This window comes from Eleutherodactylus coqui, chromosome 3, assembly GCF_035609145.1.
Source record: "Eleutherodactylus coqui strain aEleCoq1 chromosome 3, aEleCoq1.hap1, whole genome shotgun sequence".
Classification (NCBI taxonomy): domain Eukaryota; kingdom Metazoa; phylum Chordata; class Amphibia; order Anura; family Eleutherodactylidae; genus Eleutherodactylus; species Eleutherodactylus coqui.
Genome location: NC_089839.1, coordinates 191,494,019 through 191,516,425, shown reverse-complemented (window position 1 = coordinate 191,516,425; position 22,407 = coordinate 191,494,019). Strand labels below are relative to the sequence as shown.

The following is a 22,407-nucleotide window of genomic DNA, read 5'->3' as shown; positions in this document are numbered from 1 at the left end:
ATGGGGGTCTCTAATAAAGCGTGAATTCAGTGTATATATTACTTTTACGGTACTTTACTTACAGTACATTTTTCCATTTTGCAGTATATAGTAATTTATCAAAATCCTATTATATATGATGAAATAATATTACATTTGACCTAGAAAGAAGGTAACTGAAGTTGATTTTCTAGAGTCCTTTGTGCTACATTCCTGGACTTAATAATTGATTGTGGGATGTGAAGGCATTCCATTTAGCAATCCTACTGGCTGGCACAGCTTGAAATGGAAAAAATACTTGGCACCGCGTTAAATATTCTCCTGCCAAGGACACAGCCTTAAACTCAATCATTTTGCTCTGTCATATCGGTTAGAAGACTTGTATCACTGGCATTATATTCCCAGATTAAAAGTCACTTTAACGCAGCGGGATTTAAAGAAGAAACCCCCCACCCACCGGCAGATGAATGCTCTTGAGGAACTCAAGGAAGGACTTTCTAGACTGAGAAGTGAGATCTTCCGGATCGTAAGAAGATACAACTCCTTAAAGGGGTTGTCCCCGAATCACGTTTTATAACCTATCTCAGTACCGTCATCTGCCGCAGACTTTCTGTACTTAATACACGCGCAGGTTGTGTGCGAATACAAGAAAATATGCATTGATGCTCCCAGCATTAATTAATTGAATGCGTTTACGAGGTGTTCTTTTTTCTGTGCAATTACGCAGTGTTTCACGCATTTGCTAGCGTATTGCACATGCATTTGCAAATTTCCATAGACTTCTATGAGGAATTGTGGTACGCAGGAAAATAGAGCAATAGATAGCAGAACAACTCAGTAAAAAAACACAGCACCAGAACCAAGCTCAGTACATTGATACAATACCAGAATTGAGCTCATTACGTAAATACAATACCACAAACAAGCTTAGTACATCGATTAAATAACAGAACCAAGCTCAGTATCTAAACACAGCACTATAACCAGGCTCAGCACATATATATATATATATATATATATATATATATATATACATACACACATATACATATATATATACAGCACCAGTACCAAGGTCAGTACATAAATACAGCACCAGAAGTGTCCTTTGCGGAAATGCTGCAGACTTTAATGCAGATTTTTCTGCTGTGGTAGCATTTCCACTATGTGTGTACATACTCCTAAAACTGTAATTTCTTTTGTGTTGGTTGTTTTAACTGTCTCAATAAACACATAAATATAACAGTACATTGGTATTCTTAGACCGCTAATGTATAATACCTGCAATCTTATTGGCCAGAGCTGCTCCTGTGATCAGCACTGGCAAATCAGTGAACAGAGCACAGTGTGCATTAGGTGATTAGGAAATTGCTGCAGCCATCTTGAAAGAATGAAAACAGGTACTGCAGACCAAGTTCTCATTGAAATTAATGGAAACTTTGCCTGCAATACCAAGCCTGACCACTACAGTAAGAACGGAGCTGTCTGTTTCCTGCAAAAGTCAGTTCTGTGCACAAGCAAACCGATCTTTCAATTAGCTGATCGTCATGGAGTCCCAGGCAATGCGCCCCCACTAATTTAATAGTGATAACTTATGCTAAGGCTGGGCCATCAATAGTTTACAACTGGACAACCCATTTAATAGGGACCAGTATAGGAATTTATCCTGTCAGAGTATATCCCGGTCCTACTGACCATAAAATTTCCTGTTGGACACCTGGAGGAATCCTAGATGAATTTGGCTATAGGGTCCAACTAATTGTGAGCAGTCTGAAATGATCTGCTTACAGGCATGCTGTCTTTTTTTATATGTTTAGACATTTATGGCATTATTGATAAATATTACTGAATTATGATTCAATATCAGCTTTATTTATGTGTTTGTTTTGTGTTGGGTGTTTTAATAACCATAATAAAGTAACGTTTTTAGGGGTTAATAATGCAGTGACTTCTTGATATTACGCCTCTGTTAGAACACAAGTGTTTGTGCAGTGAATGGATTCTAGGGACATTTCCCCATGATATTGTGGTACAAACAGATTACTATACAGAAGTTAAACATTCTAATACAATAGTTAAAGGCATACGGTCACCAGGGTCATGAAGTCTGGAACGGAGGCGGGCCATACCGGCTTCTCTCCACAGACTGCAAGCTGCCTTCCCTTTAGCGTATGGGGACAGAAGTAATAGCTGTGATCCTGCATGCTGTTGGTGGGGCCTGAGTCAAACTTTATGAACCCGGTGACAGAATCCCTTTAAGGACATCCCCTGCTCCGAGTCCAAATTTTATAAGGTGTAACTGTCTTGTCTGTCCGGTTTGTCTTGCTCAGATGTTATAAAGCTCCCGCTTATCACTAATACTATAACAGTACCTTCACACATTTTAGCCATTGTATTTTAAGGGTTAAAAGCTGCAGCATAAATACACATTCCGCGGATTTAGAATCCGTAGCGTTACTTTGTTCCATAAAGTTTCTGCTCCATATGAAGGAGTTTTTAGAAATCTCCTCCACATGGTTTTTACTGTAAGGTCTCATGTCCGCGGGGACAGATCCGCAGCGGGTCACCGGCACACGTGATCCGCGCCCCATAGGGATGCATTGGACACCCGCAGGTAATTAAATACCTGCGGATGTCATTTTCCCATGGGACGTGGATTGCGTGTGCGGAAAAAAACCCACAGCATGCTCCATTTTAGTGCGGGTCTCCCGCAGGCTTCTATTGAAGCCTATGGAAGCCGTCCGGACCCGCGGCACACCCGCAGCTGAATTCCTGCTCTTCGGCGCAGGAGAGCAGGAGTTCAAAAAAAAAAGAGTGCACAGCGCATGCACGTGGCCCGCTTCCAGCGTTCCGAGCACATCCGCCGGGCCGAAGAAAGAAGATGCGGGCGCGACGGAGGGCAGATCCGCAGCGTCTGGACAGGTAAGACCAGATACCCTGCCAATACTAACTGATGTGAACTGGAGATGTAGAAGGACACAACTACGTACTCAGAGCAGATCTCCATTATCATTGATTTCCCGCAACGTGGAACTACGTTTTTACATTTCCAGACCTAACGGGGCTTGTTTGTGATCTCTTCGTAAATAATTAATACGATCGGCTCCCGCAGAATGTAATAGAACTATACAGGTTGATCCACATGCAGCTCGCGGACTGGGTGGAAGCATCACTCATGCAGATGCTTCATCTACATCAGATTGTGGAACTGCTCCTTTAAAACGAATTGTCCAGGTTCTCTCTTCTCAGTTTTGGGGGTCCCCCTGGACTGAATAGTAATAAATAATTCTGATGCTAGAAGCCCCACTCTGTAACATTGAGTCAGAGAATACTGCAGCAAAAGACATCAGAGTATAAATGCTTATGGTCACCCAAGGTTTTCTACGGACCCCGTTTATTTCTGTAGTCGCCTGAAGACACAAAGGGGTTGCACCCGTGGGAAAATCCCTTTTTGTTTGAAGGTTTTCAAGTTGATCAGCTGTGATCGGGTAAAAGAACTTTGCAGCAAGTGTTGACATTTGCTATAGCACCTCCAGAGGTGAAATTAAGTATTACACCTTTCATTTAAAGGGGTTCTATTAGAATTAACTTTTATCACCTATAAAAATCTGACCGGTGGGGGTTTCACCACTAAGAACCCCATTCATGCCAAGAACGGGGGTCCGGTGTCCTTTTCTCCTCCTCACTGTGAGATCATTAGGAGTTGAATGGATCAGCTGTTGTGCATGCAGGTTGCCACACCATTCATTTTCAAAGGGACTGCCGAGCGCTTGAACTCTACTATTTTTGTCGACCCCATTAAATCAATGGAGCGTCGCTACACATGCGTGACCACTGCTCCATTCAATCTGATGTCACTGTAGTTGGGTGCAGCAAACCTGCAATGATGAGAAGAAGGGGGCATAGGACCCCTTTTCTCAGAATCCAGGATGATCAGCTGTGATTGGTGAAGGAACTCAGCAGCAGGTGCTGAATTTCTCTACAGCACCACCACAGGGGAAATCATGTATTACACCCTTCTCATTTAAAAGGGTTGTACCAGAATTAACTTTTTTTCAACTATCCATAAGGCTGATCGGTGAGGGTCTCACCTCTGAGATCCCCACTGATCCTGAGAACAAGATCTCCTTCTCTTCCTCACTACACCCCCTGCAGGCTGAATGGAGAGGTGATAAAAGCGAATTCTGGTCCAACCCTTTTAAATGAATGGGCTGTGTGTGTAATGCATAGTTACTGTGGGTCCTTCAGAGCAAGGGGCGCTCTTTGGAGCCGCTCTGGCTGGGGCTTCATAGTAATACACAGACATGAAAAGAGTATCAATCAACTTTAGCGCATTGTTAACCCTGATATCACAGCTTTCACAACAATCTTCCATTATTCTCGCCTCCAATGTGCTGATAAAGACTTTTTGACGTCAACATTTGTCCATATCAAAGATCTGAACATCCGTCAGCACTGACTCTTACTACATCAGCCTAAATGGTTTTGATGTCCCGTGATCGCAGTTAACTCATTGTTCTACCAGTGTTTTTCCAATGAAACCACGATATTATAAAAAAACAAGCATACAATGTAGTAGAGCTGTGTTTGTCGTTGCAGCAGAGTTTATCATCAAGCATGTGCAACATAGTGCAGTCAGTGACACAACTGAACATCCAGAGGACCATAGAGCTAGAGGCTTATTCACACAAACGATATTCTTGCACGAGTTTTATGTGATTCAATGCGCACAAAACTCGCACGAATATGAAATCCACTCTTTTGGATGGATTCATTCACACAAGAATTTTTTGCCCGCAGCACCACTGCAAGGAAAAAGAGTCCCAGCAAATTTTATCTTTTGGCGGTCCCTCGGAACACCTCGCTCATCGTTTTAATGGGACCTTAAAAAACATCAATTGGCACTCACATGCCAAGCAATGTGTATGACAGTGCGAGGGTTCCCATTGAAGTCAATGGGAAACACTTGCGATCCCATCACAGGCTCGAAACATAGAAGCGATGAGATGTGATTTTTAATCTAAAACACTTAGCATTACCGTGAAAATCACTTGTTGGCAAGCCAAGAAACTATATAGCGCTCGCCCGTGTGAATGTAGCCCAAAGCTATACCTTTTTTATGTTAAATGCCTCGCAATCACAAAAAATAAGAAAATTAATAAAAAAAATTAAAAAAAAGGTTTGCGATATTGATGTAATTTTCTCAGTTCGATATTGCACTCGCCCGTGTAAACACATATCACCTATAGGTGCCTTTACAAGGGGCGACTATTGGTCCTGCGCTTTCACGCAGGAGCGATAGTCATTCAGTGAATGGAGGCAGATTGTTTAAGCTTACCCACCTTCATTCACTACAAGCAGGCAGTCGTTCATAGAAGAATGACTGCCTGTTTACACGGGCCGTAGCCATTTGGTTTTTAAGCGCACTAAAACCCAAATTTCTCACTCAGTGCCCAAATTTCTCACTCAGGCGTGTGTACAGGGGGCGACTATTGCAAAAAAATCGTTGTTTCCAGTTATTTGGGTGAAAATCGCCCCATGTACTGCTTCTCCTCCTTTAACTTATTGGCATTATTTATCAAAACGGTCTAACACAATAACATGCTATATTTCCCATAGCAAAAAGCATTCACAATTCTGCAAGCTTCAGAGCGGAAATCACCCAGCAGTCCTCCTTTATTGGTGCTTCCACTGGTGATTTTCCTTTTAGCAGTGTAGCCTATACAAGACCACAATACAGAAGGGAAAACTATACCACTGCACTACAGGAGCTCAGCTAAGCTGTTAGGTGACTGTCTGTCTACAAGCTTATTGACAGTTTCCAATAGCAGCAAGCAGAATGCAGCTCGGGAGTATAATACAGCCTGTAAGTCAGGATCAGTAGAGGATAAGTAATGTATGTATACAGTGACTCCACCAGCAGAATAGTGAGTGCAGCTCTGGGGTATAATGCAGGATGTAACTCCGGATCAGTACAGGATAAGTAATGTATGTATACAGTGACACCACCAGCAGAATAGCGAGTGCAGCTCGGGAGTATAATACAGCCTGTAAGTCAGGATCAGTACAGGATAAGTAATGTATGTATACAGTGACACCACCAGCAGAATAGTGAGTGCAGCTCGGGAGTATAATACAGGATGTAACTGAGGATCAGTACAGGATAAGTAATGTATGTATACAGTGACTCCACCAGCAGAATAGTGAGTGCAGCTCTGGAGTATAATACAGCCTGTAACTCAGGATCAGTACAGGATAAGTAATGTATGTATACAGTGACACCACCAGCAGAATAGTGAGTGCAGCTCTGGGGTATAATACAGGATGTAACTCAGGATCAGTACAGGATAAGTAATGTATGTACACAGTGACTCCACCAGCAGAATAGTGAGTGCAGCTCTGGAGTATAATACAGGATGTAACTCCGGATCAGTACAGGATAAGTAATACCATTGTTTCAGCTGTATCCCGCTTCCTGACAACGGGTTGAGCATGAAGAACAGAGCGGTCCAGCTCTGTTCTCTATACCTGGCACGGAGTGCTCAGCTGTATAACAGCCAGGCGCTCCGTGCAGAAATCATCCAGATGCAGAAGACAAGCGGGGACACCCCGCTTGTCTTCTGCATCCTTCGTATCGAGCGCCGGGCTGAATAACAGCTGGGTGCTCGAAGTGGGGGAACAGCTGGTGTCCTCGCTTGTCTTCTGCATCCTCCGCTGGCAGTGCAAGGTGATCTTGAGCGATCATCTTACTCTGTAAATGACACAACCATGATCGCTCAAAAGTCGCTTGAGCGTCATGTTTTGAGCGATTATCGTCGCGTCTAAACCAGCCTTAATACACAATGTTACTCAAGATCAGTACAGGGTGAGTAATGTATGTACACAGTGACTCCACCAGCAGAATAGTGAGTGCAGCTCTGGAGTATAATACGGGATGTAACTCAGGATCAGTACAGGATAAGTAATGTATGTACACAGTGACTCCACCAGCAGAATAGTGAGTGCAGCTCGGGAGTATAATACAGGGTGTGAGTCAGGATCAGTACAGGATAAGTAATGTATGTACACAGTGACTCCACCAGCAGAATAGTGAGTGCAGCTCTGGAGTATAATACAGGATGTAACTCAGGATCAGTACAGGATAAGTAATGTATGTAGACAGTGACTCCACCAGCAGAATAGTGAGTGCAGCTCTGGAGTATAATACAGGATGTAACTCAGCATCGATAGAGGATAAGTAATGTATGTACACAGTGACTCTACCAGCAGAATAGTGAGTGCAGCTCTGGAGTATACTGTAATAAAGGATGTAACTAAGGAGCAGTACAGGATAAGTAATGTATTATAACCACCAACATTTTAATCCCACATCGCGGTACATTTTATGCCCTACTCCCACTATGTACATAGAAATACCTACATTTTATGCATATTTGGCTCCGCTCCGCCCTTGCGAAAGACTAACTTTTTCAATGGCAGCTCATTGTTATTTTAGTAACTTTTGGTCTCATGCAAGAAATCAGAAGGGTCTAAAAGATGAGACCTGATTGCTTATTACAATCACACATAACGTCCACGGGAGCAGGAAGTGTTGTCATAAGGCTCGCTCGCACTTTACTGAAGTTGTTTGTAATTGTATACAACTTTTACATCTTTCACAATTCTTTTTTATAAACCGCTCTGAAAATAAGCTCAGATCACAGGTTATCAGATTATCATGCTGCTCCGATCATCAGTGATCAGCAGCAGTCTGCAGTGGCGCACAGCAGCAAGTGTTCAAATCCCCTGCAGCGCCACCACAGGAAAATTAAAGCATTGCAGTACGATCAATTGAAACAAATGAGTTTTCTGTACAAAGCATGGACGTGCCAGGTCCTCCAAATAGAGATACTCTCTCACACCTCCAAATAATTGAAGACATTCCCATATGCGGGCTCCCCTCTATTTAGTCATCAGGTATTTCGAAATGGCCCCCAGATGACCCCTTTAAGAGTAATAAGCTGTTCTCCTTTGAAAACACAATAAGCTATACTAAGAAGTAGCCTTATAGTTAACTAAAGTGACAGATGTCAGCAAACAGATTGTTGCTGTGTGTAATATACAGATGTAGCAGAGCTATACTTGCCAGCTGTAGCGAGTTGGTCCATTGGCTCTACATGAGTTACTCTTACTTATACATAGGACTGCAGATAAACCCACTATATTGTCTTAACTAAGAAATATATCTTGATGCCTGGCAGCTCCCAATGACTTAATTGAGACATTTCAGAATTCCATTATGCCCGTCTATTACCATTACGTTAGGAGGAGGAAGGATTTAGCGAGAGAGGAGTGATACTATTACAGCAGGGGCTGTCGAATGCGCAGAGGAGTGACGGTCATATGTCACATGAAGTTGTGTGTCACATGTGGAAGGTGTGTGTGTCACATGCAAGGGAGGCGTGTGAGAGGTGTGCACGCTCACTGTGCCAAACACAAGATAGAAATGAACTGGGATAAACTGGCTGCCAGCTTGTAAACCTAGAAGTGTGACAAGTGCTTGTGTGCTTGCATGGGCACGTGCCCCCTTATACAGCGGCACTGCCAGCTGATTGCAGCGGGTAGCTGAGAATAGTTCTGTACTATATATGCACGTCACATGCAATCCGTGCTCAATACCGGATTAGATAGATAATGGAAATGTCTGGCAGAACCAAACAGCAACAGTGCACCCAATGCAAGTGCAGTAAAACCACAGCATTAGGGACACTCAAGCTCAACGTTTCCAGTTGAATACATAGCAACAGATAGAAGAGAAGAAGAAAAGACAAGAGAAGAGAAAAAAGACAAGAGAAAAGACAAGACGAGAAGAAAAAAGAAGAGAAGGGAAAAGAAGAGAAAAGACAAAATAAGAGGAGGCAAGGGAAGAGAAAAGAAGAGAAGAAAAAGAAGAGACAGGGAAAAAAAGAGATAGATAGATAGATAGATAGATAGATAGATAGATAGATAGATAGATAGATAGATAGATAGATAGATAGATAGATAGATAGATAGATAGATAGATAGATATGAGATAGATAGATAGATAGATAGATATGAGATAGATAGATAGATAGATAGATAGATAGATAGATAGATAGGAGATAGATAGATAGATAGATAGACAGATAGATAATATGAGATAGATAGACAGATAGATGGATAATATGAGATAGATAGATAGATAGATAGATAGATAGATAGATAGATAGATAATATGAGATAGATAGATAGATAGATAATATGAGATAGATAGATAGATAATATGAGATAGATAGATAGATAGATAGATAGATAGATATGAGATAGATAGATAGATAGATAGATATGAGATAGATAGATAGATAGATAGATAGGAGATAGATAGATAGACAGATAGATAATATGAGATAGATAGACAGATAGATGGATAATATGAGATAGATAGATAGATAGATAGATAGATAGATAGATAGATAATATGAGATAGATAGATAGATAGATAATATGAGATAGATAGATAGATAATATGAGATAGATAGATAGATAATATGAGATAGATAGATAGATAGATAGATATGAGATAGATAGATATGAGATAGATAGATAGATAGATATGAGATAGATAGATATGAGATAGATAGATAGATAATATGAGATAGATAGATAGATAATATGAGATAGATAGATAGATAGATAATATGAGATAGATAGATAGATAGATAGATAGATAATTAATATGAGATAGATAGATATGAGATACATAGATAGATAGATAGATAGATATGGGATAGATAGATATGAGATAGATATGAGATAGATAGATAGATATGAGATAGATAATATGAGATAGATAGATAGATAGATAGATAGATAGATATGAGATAGATAGATATGAGATAGATAGATAATATGAGATAGATAGATATGAGATAGATGGATAGATAGATATGAGATAGATAGATAGATAGATATGAGATAGATAGATATGAGATAGATATGAGATAGATAGATAGATATGAGAAAGATAGATAGATAGAAGATTAGAGTAGAAAAAGAAGAGAAGGAAAAGAAAAGAAGCGAAAGGTAGGAAAAGAAGAGAAGAGAAGGGAAGAGAAAGAAGTGAGATAGATGTAACAGAATTGAGTTTGCATGTACGGTATATACTGTATATGAACAGTCTATGAGGCAGATTTATGGAACTGTCTAAATATGGAACTTCCTATACTGCTGTGGTAAAATGAAAGCTGCGCTGTGATTGGTTGCTATGAGCAACAAAGATAGTTTTTCTTTCAGACAGTTTCATATGTCTGCCCATATATGTTTTCTTCTTCAGCTTTGAAGGACTGTGTTTAAAACGACCCTCTAGTGCTGCACAGCCTCTCTGCCTACCTAGTGCCCACAGCACTGGTAGTCTATGACACTACACGCTGCTCATACAAGTAGCGCTGGCCAATCAGAGCAGCATGTAGTGTCTTAGACTATCAATGCACCACCAATGCCGTGTGCATGTCAGAGGAGCAGGGCAGCCATCTTTGTATCTTGGAGACCGGAGGGTCGCTCTAATGCTGGAAAATGATCAATCCAGAAATTGATTAGATGGTGAGAAAACTATTTGATTGGCGCAACCGAAGTACGAGCTGTATCAGATAATAAAGATTATGCAGTAATAAAAGACAGAGCTAGACCCGGAGTATACAGATCCGCTCGTACTCATACAATAAAACTGCACTTCTCTATATTTACTCACTCCAGCATATATGTGCATGCAAAATATATGTGCGCAATACGCTGAGGATAGAAGCCATTCATTTTAATGGGTTCATTCACACGCATTTCTCGCACATGCAAAAAAAATAAAAAATAGAATGTGCTCTATTTTGTGTGCATGTGTGCAGCAAAGGGCCCCATAGAAGTCTATGGGGATGTGCAAATAAACACGCAAGGGGATGCGTGAAATTCTGCGCAAAACTTTGCGGAAGAGAACATATCTGGACTTCATTAAGCTAAACAGACTGTTTAATCAAGGTGGTGGGGGGGGGGGTCGTTGTGTGCATATGAACAGGCCTGGCATGTGCAAAAAGTACAGTACAATGCGCAGACACGCAGGCAAATCAACCCTGTTCATAGCGCAAATACAATGTGCTGAAGTCGGAAATTTGCACATATGCTCTTGTGAAGAAGCCCTAAAGGTCAACTCCGGAGTTAGGGCCTACTCACATTGGCATATGTTGCTGCGTATTACGCACATATTTTTTTTTACGCACACAGTTGGCAGTGCAAAAATCCCATTGATTTGCATTGGGCCATTCAGGCTGGCGTTTTTCTCACATGCATAAAACGCACGTGAAAAAAAACAGCATGGCTATTTTTGCGCAAACTATCCACTCATAGGCTATGGATGTTTAAAATACACAGTGCATATGCATTTTTCATGCATTATCACTGCGTACGGTATATTGCGCACGTAAAAAATACATGTGTAATACGCAACAAACATACCCATATGTGAGTGAGCCCTAAATCACAGGGGTTCAAAGAGTACAGATACCTTCTGTAATGCCCGGCTCCTTCTGGGCGGCGCTGCCGCAGCTGGAGGGTGCCTTTATATTCTATGAACTAAATCCATTAATTCTAGATAAAATCATACAGACGTCAACCTGTTCACGTGGAGAGATGCTCAAATACAAAGATCGCCCACTTCTAAGGCATGTCAAGGGTTAATTTATGGAATTAACTTTGTTACTTTGACATCTCCAGAAACACACACATATCATTCACATAACAGAACCATCCCTACGACTCCAGCTCTGCTATATCATTGTACAAACTGCACCCACTAAGAGCATCATATAAGGAAGGTATATATGGTCTAAATATCTATTACATATAATGCTCATTTCTAGCAAAGAAAGGGTTAACTGGTGCATTATCACTATGCAGGTACAGCCCATGGTTTACCACACACGGGTCAAGAAAGAGTTAACGGCACTGACCGGTAGGCTGGATAGCTGCGAGCAGATTCATGGCTTAGATGGTGCCCGCTGTACCATGCTGTAGTAGTTGTGCTGCAAGCAAATAGTTAACTCATCCAGATTAATACTCTTATCTATGTGCTTCTGGCTAACAGAGGGTTAACAGATACAATGATTACTGCTGCCCATTATATACCCTACTATGCAGATATAGAAGTACTGCTGAGTTTGTTGGGCTACAACCAAATAGTTAACTCATTCAACCCAATACTATTGTCTAGGTGTTTCTGGCTAACAGAGGGTTAACAGATACAGTGACCACCTTTGCCCATTATATATGTAGATGTAGCAGAGCCGAGTTTGTTGCTTGGGACAATTCATGTTGATATCACTGTGCGCTACCTGTAGTTCTGCATGTAAGCCTACTGCGTTATCGTAATTAGCATGCCATATCAACAACAACCCATCTCCAAAGAGTTAAATAACAAATTCGACTCTGCTACATCACAACTTGTTTTACTATAGGGAACGGGTTCATTTTATCCAGCATGCTGTTCTAATGTGTATCTGGCTAAAAAGGGTTAACCAATACAATGCCCACAATAGCTGCGGGTCAATATCGAGTGCAGATGATGCCAATGGCTGAAAGGGTTAAGCCATCCGGTGCCCATCATACAGTAGCTGCCAGTCTCTAGATGCAGAGCTATAATAAACACAAGCATGCCCAGGCACAGCACTCTACTGAACAGACATTTAGAAGTCCATGCTGTAAGAACAGGGGCATCATTACTCACCCGTAGAGGCAGGGCTGGTACATCTGGACCCCCAGCGTCTCCATGCCCCTGTTTGACTTATTTCTCCCCTTAAAGGTGTTCTGCGAGCCCTTGGAGACCAGTGAAAGTCAAATGAAGTTGTGGCTGAGCATGTGTCATTGTGGGAGGTGCCTTATTACACCTTGGCAACTCCAATCCAGAAAAAGCTGTGTGGCTGACCGGTGCCCTGCTGTCTGCCTACTATTACAGACCTGTTTAATCCAGCACCTACCTGGTGCAGAGGACAACCTTGTGCATGGCATAGTACCAAGGGCAGCGGGGTATACCCACCATGTGGGGGATACAGAAAGCAAAAGTGCACACAGCGCACAGCCAAGGAAACCTCTTGTTACAATGTATCAGCCAGGAGCAGAAATGTAATAATACATGTAGCAGATGTAACAATACATGTAGCAGAGCTGAGTTTGTTATTTGGCACAACAATGATTGACAACAGGGTTGATTTACTAATCCTGTCTAATTTTGGGGTATATTTAAAGGCGCTGTACCAGAATTTTAAGTTATCCCCTATTCATAGGATGGGGGATAACTTGCAGGGCGTTAGAGACCCCTGTTGATCTTGAGAAGGGGACTGTCGTGTCTCACTCTACTGTCACTGTGAGGGTCGCTTCTACTCTCGCAGTGATGTCAGCATGAAGAGAGTGCTGGCTAAGCATGTGCGGTCAGCTCTCCATTGATTTCAATGGGGCTGGAGGAAATACCCGAGCAGATGCTGCTGCGTGACCAGCACTTCATTCAGTCTCCTCCTCACAGCAGGGGGTGCAATAGCTACACAGTGAAGAAGACAGGGGACACGGGACTTCAGTTCTTGAGATCAGTGGGTTTTCAGTGGTAAGACCCCCACCGATCTGCGAGTTATTCCCTATCCTCGAATAGGGGATAACTTCAAATTCTGGTAAAAAGGTAAAGTCCCCTGGTGCAAGCACCGAGTAATGACTGACTCCTAGGGTGATGTCTTCCTGGCAGACTGTTTGTGAGATGCTTTGCCATTGCCTTCCCCAGTCATCCTTTACCCCCCAGCAAGCTGGGTACTTATTTTATTGATCAAAATGAGTCAACCACCTGAACTACCCAGGGATTGAACGTGCAACCTTCAGGTTATGAGAGAGAGCTTACGACTGCATTTCTGCTGCACCATACAAGGCTCAAGCTATTTAAAAAAAAACAACACTCATCTGCCCACTGCCACGCTTCTCCCTCGCCACCAGCTCTAGGCCCCTACTCTTCTGTATACTCCAGGTACAGCAGTCACATGGTTGTTTACTCACATCACCATTGTAGTAAATAGGAGGCCCAAAAGGAACATCATCAGTGATGTCCAGTAAGGCTGTCGGGGACATCTACACTAGAATCCCATGTGACAGGTTTATGGGACATCACCAGGCCAGAAGACCCGGTAATGTCACCAGTCAGGTACCATGGTGCATAGACCACTGAAACAGTGTGACACAATGAGTATATTGCTTTCATATGGTTCTGGGCATTGAAGGCCCAAAACTATATAAAAGAATTAACTATTGATGACTCATCCTTCGGGTAGGGCAACAATAGTTAATCCACTGCTTGGGATCCCCAGTGATCAGCTGATCACATGGCTTGCTGTTAGTGCAGTGGCGGTGGATGTCGTCACTGCGGACAGAAGCAGTAGTTCAGTAGCTGGCTTCACTCTTCTTGTCATCAATAGTTGACTTGCCTCCTAATACAGTTTCTCATCCAACCCCGCTGTCGGAGGCAGAAGTGCTGAAAGCGTAACAGCGGCTTCAGCTCCCATTGTGAGGAATGTTGGTAAACAGTGCCAGCCTTAGGTTTGATGGCACCCTGTGTTGATTTTTTTTGGCACCCCTCCCTTCATAGAAGAAAAGATATGTATATTGCACTCAGAGGCACTTTGCCTGTATTCTGCTTGTTCATAAATCAGCAAAATAGCAGCATACCTACACCAGAACAGCACAGTGAATAGTGTCATATCATAAATACAGCACCAGAACCAAGATCAGTATGTAGATACAATACCAGAACAAAGCTCAGTATGTACATACAGCCCCAGAGCCAAGATTATAACTTAAATACTGTACCCGAACTAAGCTCAGGACATAAATTCAGCACCAGACCCAAGCTCAATACACAAATACTGTACCAGAACTAAGCTGCGACTTATCAGTCTGATGTATAACCTCATTCATGTTTCTGCTTCTGCATTGATTTATTGGAGGGGCAGCAGAAAGTTACAAACCCCACTTCTTTCAATTTTCAGGCTAAGGCTCCATAGCGTCACCTGCAGGTTGCAGTAAAATTACCACGAACGTGATGGAGTTTCAATATCCTCCTACTGGAGTTAGAGTTACCATGTTTGTTACAAAAAATACTGGCCAAGCTTAAAGGTGTGTTGTATAGGGGTGCAGCTCAACATAGCAAATGTTTTTACCTCCATTATTCCTGTGGCCCAATTAGTAACAATGCTGCCTCTCAGTGGCCCCAGCAGTAATAGTGCCCCCTCTCAGTGTCCCAAGTAGTAACAATGCCCCCTCTCAGTGGGCCCAATAGTAATAATGCCTCCTCTCAGTGGGCCCAATAGTAATAATGCCTCCTCTCAGTGGGCCCAATAGTAATACTGCCCCTTTCAGAGGCATCAATAGGAATAGGGCTCCATTTAGTGGCCCCAGTAGTATTAAGGCCCTTTTTAGTGGTCTGGATAGTAGTAGGGCTTCCTTAAGTGGCCCCAGTAGTATTAGTGCCCCCTTTAAAGGCTCTAATACTAATAGGGTCTCCTTTTATGGCCCGGTTGTATAAGGGCCCCTTTTACTGGCCCCACTAGCAAGAGGGCCCCCTCTATTTCCTATCTCCACCCCCAAATCTCTGGCCAAACAGAATCCATATCATCAAGCGCTGTAACTCACTTTCAGGTTTCGGTTGGGACGCCGCTGCAATACTCAGAGAGCTCTGGAGGGGTTATATTACCTGCAGTTGTTCTTTTTGGCCGAACCTCTGATATTCCAGTATCGGGCCTTGCCTCCGGTCAACCAAGATGGCCAATAAAACCTTCAGACTACCCAATCCATAGTCCATTGGTCGTGATATATATCTATATATATAAAATTGAATGTATGCGTGTCTGTCTGTCTGTTTGTCCTTTATGCGCTACTACACCATTCATCCGATCGCCATGAAACTTTGGGAAGTTGTTGAGTACACTCCTGGGAAGATTATAGGCATAGTACATTTATGCTACGATAAATGGCGCGCGTGCGTGCGTCGTCGACAGTTACGACCCCCCTACGTAGATCGTTCGATTTCCATCATTGCCACTAATTCTCTCACTTCCCGATGTTGTAGAATCATGAAATTTGGCACGAGCATTGATTTCGTCATAAATAGGAAAAGCTAATGGGTCCCAACTCAATTATTCAATTCTAAGTGCCAAAGAATTAGCGTCCAAATTTTACGTACGGAATCTAATTTTCTCGCTTCCCAATGTCATAGAAACTCGAAATTTGGCATTAGCATTGAATATGTCATAAATAGGAAAAGCTAATCTGTCCCAACTCGATTATTCAATTCTATGCGCAAAAGAATTAGCGTCCAAATTTTACGTACGGAATGTAATTCTCTCGCTTCCCAATGTAATAGAAACTCGAAATTTGGCACGAGCATTGATTATGTCATAAATAGGAAAAGTTAATGGGAAGTTGTTGAGTACACTCCTGGGAAGATTACTGGCATAGTACAACTATCCTATGATAGGTGGCGTGCGTGCGAGCGTCGTCGACAGTTATGCCCCCCCAGACAAAGATCGTTTGATTTCCATCTCAAGCACAAAAGCAAAAGGCATTACGAGCAACGGGATGCGTGTTCAACTACAAAATGATGCATCCGCCGAACATATCACAAGACAATTCCTGGATATTGAGAATGCTGAGGTAAAATAAAAGCTGTGCTGTGATTGGTTGCTATATATTATACCGCTGAGGTAAAATGAATTCTGCGCTGTGATTTGTTGCTATTTTTTATATTGCTGAGGCAGAATAAAAGTTGCGCTGTGATTGGTTGTTATTTCTCTTACTGCTGACGTAACATGAAAGCTGCACTGTGATTGGTTGTTATATTTTATACTGCTGAGGTAACATATAAGCTGCGCTGTGATTGGGTGTTATATATTATAAAGATGAGGTAACATGAAAGCTGCGCTGTGATTGGTTGTTATATATTATACCACTGAGGTAACCTAAAAAAGCTGCGCTGTGATTGGTTGTTATCTAGATATATAAAAACGAATGTATGTCTGTCTGTCTTCGCAGCAACGCGCCATGGGTAAGCTAGTATATATATATATATATATATATATATATATATATATATATATATACATATATACATATATATACATATACACACACACATACTAATGCGCTATACCTGCTTTCTGATTGAAGAGATGCCCATGTGATCAGCACTGGCCAATCAGAGAGTCGTGCCCAGTGTGCATTAGATAGCCAGAATATTGCTACAGCCAGCCTGTATAGCTGAAAACATGACTTGAAACCAGCGGACTGGAGGGGCGGCAGAGAACAACAAGTGGTGTAATGTACTTGCATCCCTCCGCCCTCTAGTCTTAAGACAGAATTTTGTCCCGAAACAAAAGGTTCGCTTCAAGACTTGGCACATCCCCCCTCGACCTGTGTCATACAAACGTATTTGCGCAGCATTTTGCACATGCATTACGCAGTGGATAGAACCCATTCTTTGCAGTGAATAGAACCCCAGCGATTTGCGCTCACAAAAAGTACAGTAAAACACGAACTGTGCTCGAAAGTATGCATCGCCCTTTGTGCAAATATGTGTCACAAATGCGCTAATGCCCGTGTGACAGCAGCGTTATTTGGTGGATCTTGGGTATACATCAGCTATTAGACGTGTTACAGATGTAGCAGAGCTGAGTTTGGCAGCATCATTTCACAATGTACAGTCGTGGCAGTATTTTTCCGTAAGATGGTGGGTAAACCTAATCCTGCATCTTCATACACAGTTTTAGTAGTGTATTTCAATGCTACATACATTTACAGCTGCAAAGCCTATAGTTTGCCTATTCCTAAGTGCCTATGACAACACTTCCTGTTCTGTGCTTTGCTTGTTCAGTGTTAGGGTTCCATCACACGGGGTGCGCAGAGAATAGTACCCATTAGTTTCAAATGGTTAATTCACATTTCCTTATTTTTGCATGCGCATTGTGTGGGCGCACAAAAAAATAGAACATGCTCTACTTTGTGCACATTTGCGCACCACAGGGCCCCATGGATGTCTAATACACAGGGGGATGAGCAAAATACAGCGCAAATTGCAAGGAAAATAACACATCTGACCTTATTAGTCTAAGTAGCCTTTTAAATCATCGCAGGTGAGGTGGGGGTGTTGCATGCACATATGAACAGGCCCTGTGTGCGCAAAAAAGTACAGTACAGTGCGCAGACATGCACGCAAAAGCTGAAGCGTGTGCACTTGTCAAAAAATGGAAATAGAATGGAACGCAAGCAAATGGAAGCTTTTTGCTTTTTTATTGACAATCTACTGAAATCAATGGGAAAAAAAACTGTAACATTTATTTCCATTTCTCTGCTCAAAAAATGGAACAAAGGAACAGAAAGCTCTAACGCTCGTGTGAACAGAGCCTAAGGGGGCCTTAAAGGGGTTGTGTAAAGGTATGAAGGACAGGGAATAACTTTATGATCGGTGGGGATCTAACTGCTGGAACCCCTACCAATCCCAAGAATAAAGGTCCTGATGGTCCCCACAAAAATAAAGCGGAGGGGATCCCCAATCTCAGGTATAGTGGAGTTCCCAACAGTTGGATCCCCAGCGATCCTAAAGCCCCTTTAACACACAAGGGCTCAGACCCGCCTCACTCAGCCCTCGGGGGTGATGGAATTAAAAACGTACTATAAATAATCCCATTTTGTCTGCATTAAGAAATACATGTAGTTCGGGTAATAGAAATCCACATAACGTCAGATGCAGGCTTGTATTGCATTGTCCAGCGCCCCCTGTTGGTAGATCCCTGTCTCAGCACACGGAAAGACGAGAGCTAAAATAAAGTTCCGATTTAGCATTTTTTTAAAAAGGAGACAAATTTGTCTAGACTGATTTTCACTTGTGTTATGGCTGTAAATATAGAGAAGAGAATCCACTGCAGCTATACACAAATAAACAGAAGCAGCGCCAAAAACGGAACATCGAGCCGGATAATTGCGGATGGTTCTAAGTTGGGCCATCTGAGAATGACGTGGATCTTACAGGGGAGTGAAATACGGGGATGTACAGCTAAGTTACCATCTCCGGATCTCTTATACAATGTTAGCGATACGTTGGAGGCTGGGAACGTTCTTAGGTTTTTGAGGGACGATAAAACTGATCAATTTATCAGCCTTTTCAATCAAATACAGCAAACTTTAGGCCACAGAGCGGTCCAGCTGTGTTCTTCATACCTGGCACGGAGCGCTCAGCTGTATGACACTGAGAACAATCACACTATACAACCTATTACTCACATGAGCGTATATCGGCCACCGTTTTCACGGCTTGCAATATACGCTACCATGTGATGCATTGGACTCCAATGTATCAGATCACACACACGTATTCCTGCAGCATAAAAGCGCCTGGCCAGCGAGGGGGAGGGAAGGGGAGGCAATGGCAGCGTGGCCTCGGCGTATATGCACCAGGCCCATGCCGTCTGAACGGGCACACAATCGTTAGATTTGTGCATTTTTACAGCGCCGGCGGGCACACATAAGAACGTCTACGCTCGTGGGAAAGAGCCCTCAGGTTTATGAATTCAGATTGAATGATGCTATTACCACCGAAACTGCCTAGAGGGCGACACTTCTATCACGGTTACCGATGATGATCACACTGCTCCTGTCACACAGTTATAATGAAGGAGATCACAGCTTCTCCTTCTGACTGCATACTTATGATCTGTAGCTTATTTAGAAGAATATAGAAGGTAATGATATATTTAACCTGTCCAACTAGCAGGCAGAAATGGTACAGTCTCTAACTAATGCTGGGCTGATGCATCATGGGCCTTACACAACTTGAAGTCTCATGTGAAGTGAGCCTTAATTCTCATCCGGTTAACCCAAATCAGAAGAATTAAAGCGGTATTCTGGCAATTAAACCTGTTGAAGTATGGATGATCCATCATTAGTATAGGCCAGTGGTGGCGAACCTATGGCACGTGTGCCAGAAGCGGCATGCAGAGCCCTCCCTGCTGTCGCCATCGGCTGCTCACCACTAGTGAATACTGGCAGGGGCCGCAGCTCCCCTGACGGCATTCACTCAGCTGCGCTGCTAGCAGTGCTGAGCACGGCGTACACTGTGACATCAGTGTGCAGCCGGGATCCTCCTCCCCCCTCTCTAGACGTCTCCTCTTAAGTTCTGTGAGAGCAGGGGGAGGAGGTGTCCACCGAATGCATATTAACATTTTCCACAACACTTCTGCCCTATTCAGCAATTCCAGCAACCTGATTGGTTGTTTGCCAACCCAAACAACCAATCAGGTTGCTGGAATTGTGAATCAGCCAACTCAAAAAACCAATCAGGTGGTTGGAATTGCTGAATAGGGCAGAAGTGTTGTGGAAAATGTTAATATTAGAGATGAGCGAGCACCAAAATGCTCGGGCGCTCGTTACTCGGGACGAAATTTTCGTAATGCTCGAGGGTTCGTTTCGAGTAACGAACCCCATTGAAGTCAATGGGCGACCCGAGCATTTTTGTATATCGCCGATGCTCGCTAAGGTTTTCATTTGTGAAAACCGGGGCAATTCAAGAAAGTGATGGGAACGACACAGCAACGGATAGGGCAGGCGAGGGGCTACATGGTGGGCTGCATCTCAAGTTCCCAGGTCCCACTATTAAGCCACAATAGCGGCAAGAGTGCCCCCCCCCCCCCCCGCACTGTCAGCATAAAGATCGTTCTCCTCTGCCATAGCTGTAACAGCTGTGGCAGAGAAGAACTATGTTTGCCCATTGAATTCAATGGAGCCAGCAATACAGCAGGTTCCACTGAAAGCAATGGGCTGCCGGCGTGCGCGGGGATTAATTGTCAGGAAGGGGTTAAATATATAAGCCGTTCCCTGCAATTCATCCAGAAATGTGTTACAATAAAAATATATACCGGCGTATAAGGCGACGGGGCGTATAAGACGACCCCCCAACTGTCACCTTATACGCCGGTAATACAGCGGAGCGAAGAATAAAAATCATTACTCACTTCACCGGGCGTTCTGCGGTGCTGCTGCAGGCTGTCGCTCCCTCCTGGTTCCCGGCAGAGTATTGCTTTCTGGACGCAGGGCTTGAAATCCCCGCCTCCAGAAACACAGCCAATCACAGCCATTCAATGACATCATTGTCATTGGCTGTGATTGGCTGAAGGCACGTGTGTTTCTGGAGGCGGGGATTTAAAGCCCTTCGTAGAGAAATCAATGCTCTGCCAGGAACCAGGAGGGAGCAACAGCCTGCAGGAGCGCCGCAGAACACCAGGAGGGAGCAACAGCCTGCAGGAGCGCCGCAGAACATCAGAAGAAGTAAGTAATGATTTTTATTCTTTGCTCCACTGTATTGCCGGCGTATAAGGTGACAGTTGGGGGGTCGTCTTATACGCCCCGTCGCCTTATACGCCGGTATATATTTTTATTGTAACACATTTCTGGATGAATTGCAGGGAACGGCTTATATATTTAACCCCTTCCCGACAATTCATCCCCGCGCACGCCGGCAGCCCATTGCTTTCAGTGGAACCTGCTGTATTGCTGGCTCCATTGAATTCAATGGGCAAACATCGTTCTTCTCTGTCACAGCTGTTACAGCTGTGGCAGAGAAGAAGGATTTGTCTTCTATATGTTCTCAATGGGGTCGGCGCTGCTGCCGCCGGCCCCATTGAGCGCATATAGAGAAGATTTATGGCCTTAAGAAGGACCGTTGGGGTTCTTGAAACCTAAAATCACTCCTAACACTCTCCCTATAGCAGCTCCAACACGATAGCACTTTCCCTGAACTAATGTCAGAACGCATCTGTGGCGAGCCGCGGGAGGGGCAGATTTTAATACTCGGGTGACACCTGATCTCGCCAGCCACTCACAGCAGGGGGGTGGTATAGGGCTTGAACGTTGCAGGGGGAAGTTGTAATGCCTTCCCTGTCTTTCTATTGGCCAGAAAAGCGCGCTAACGTCTCAGAGAGGAAACTGAAAGTAACTCGAACATCGCGTGGTACTCGTTACGAGTAACGAGCATCTCGAACACCCTAATACTCGAACGAGTATCAAGCTCGGACGAGTATGCTCGCTCATCTCTAGTTAATATGCCACCAGGATCAGGGCCAGCAGCAAGCCGAGCAGAGGAGGAGAGGGTCAGTATATTGGTCTTGGGGGGTGATGGGGGGCCGCTATGGGGCGTCACTAAGAATCTGTGGGCTGCTGTCGCTATTACTACTGGGGGCTGCTGGGGGCTGTCGCTATTACTACTGGGGGCTGCTGGGGGCTGTCGCTATTACTACTGGGGGCTGTTGCTATTACTACTGGGGCCCACTGTGGGGGGGGGGGTCATTATTATCGGTGGGGCACTGGGGGGGT

General features: G+C 43.5%; 1 protein-coding gene across 9 annotated transcripts in view; it reads right to left on the bottom strand.

The window, feature by feature from the left end:
* MITF (melanocyte inducing transcription factor) overlaps positions 1 to 22,407 on the bottom strand; it is a 232,389-nt gene that overhangs the window by 119,722 nt on the left and 90,260 nt on the right. Inside the window, exon 1 of one of the 9 annotated variants that reach the window (XM_066596686.1) lies at positions 12,746 to 12,820. The exons of the other annotated variants lie outside the window; for them this stretch is intronic. Within the exon in view, the coding sequence (XP_066452783.1) occupies positions 12,746 to 12,789 (44 nt within the window). The 5' untranslated portion in view covers positions 12,790 to 12,820. Of the gene's footprint in view, positions 1 to 12,745; positions 12,821 to 22,407 lie in introns of those variants that run through there. 9 annotated transcript variants of the gene reach the window in all.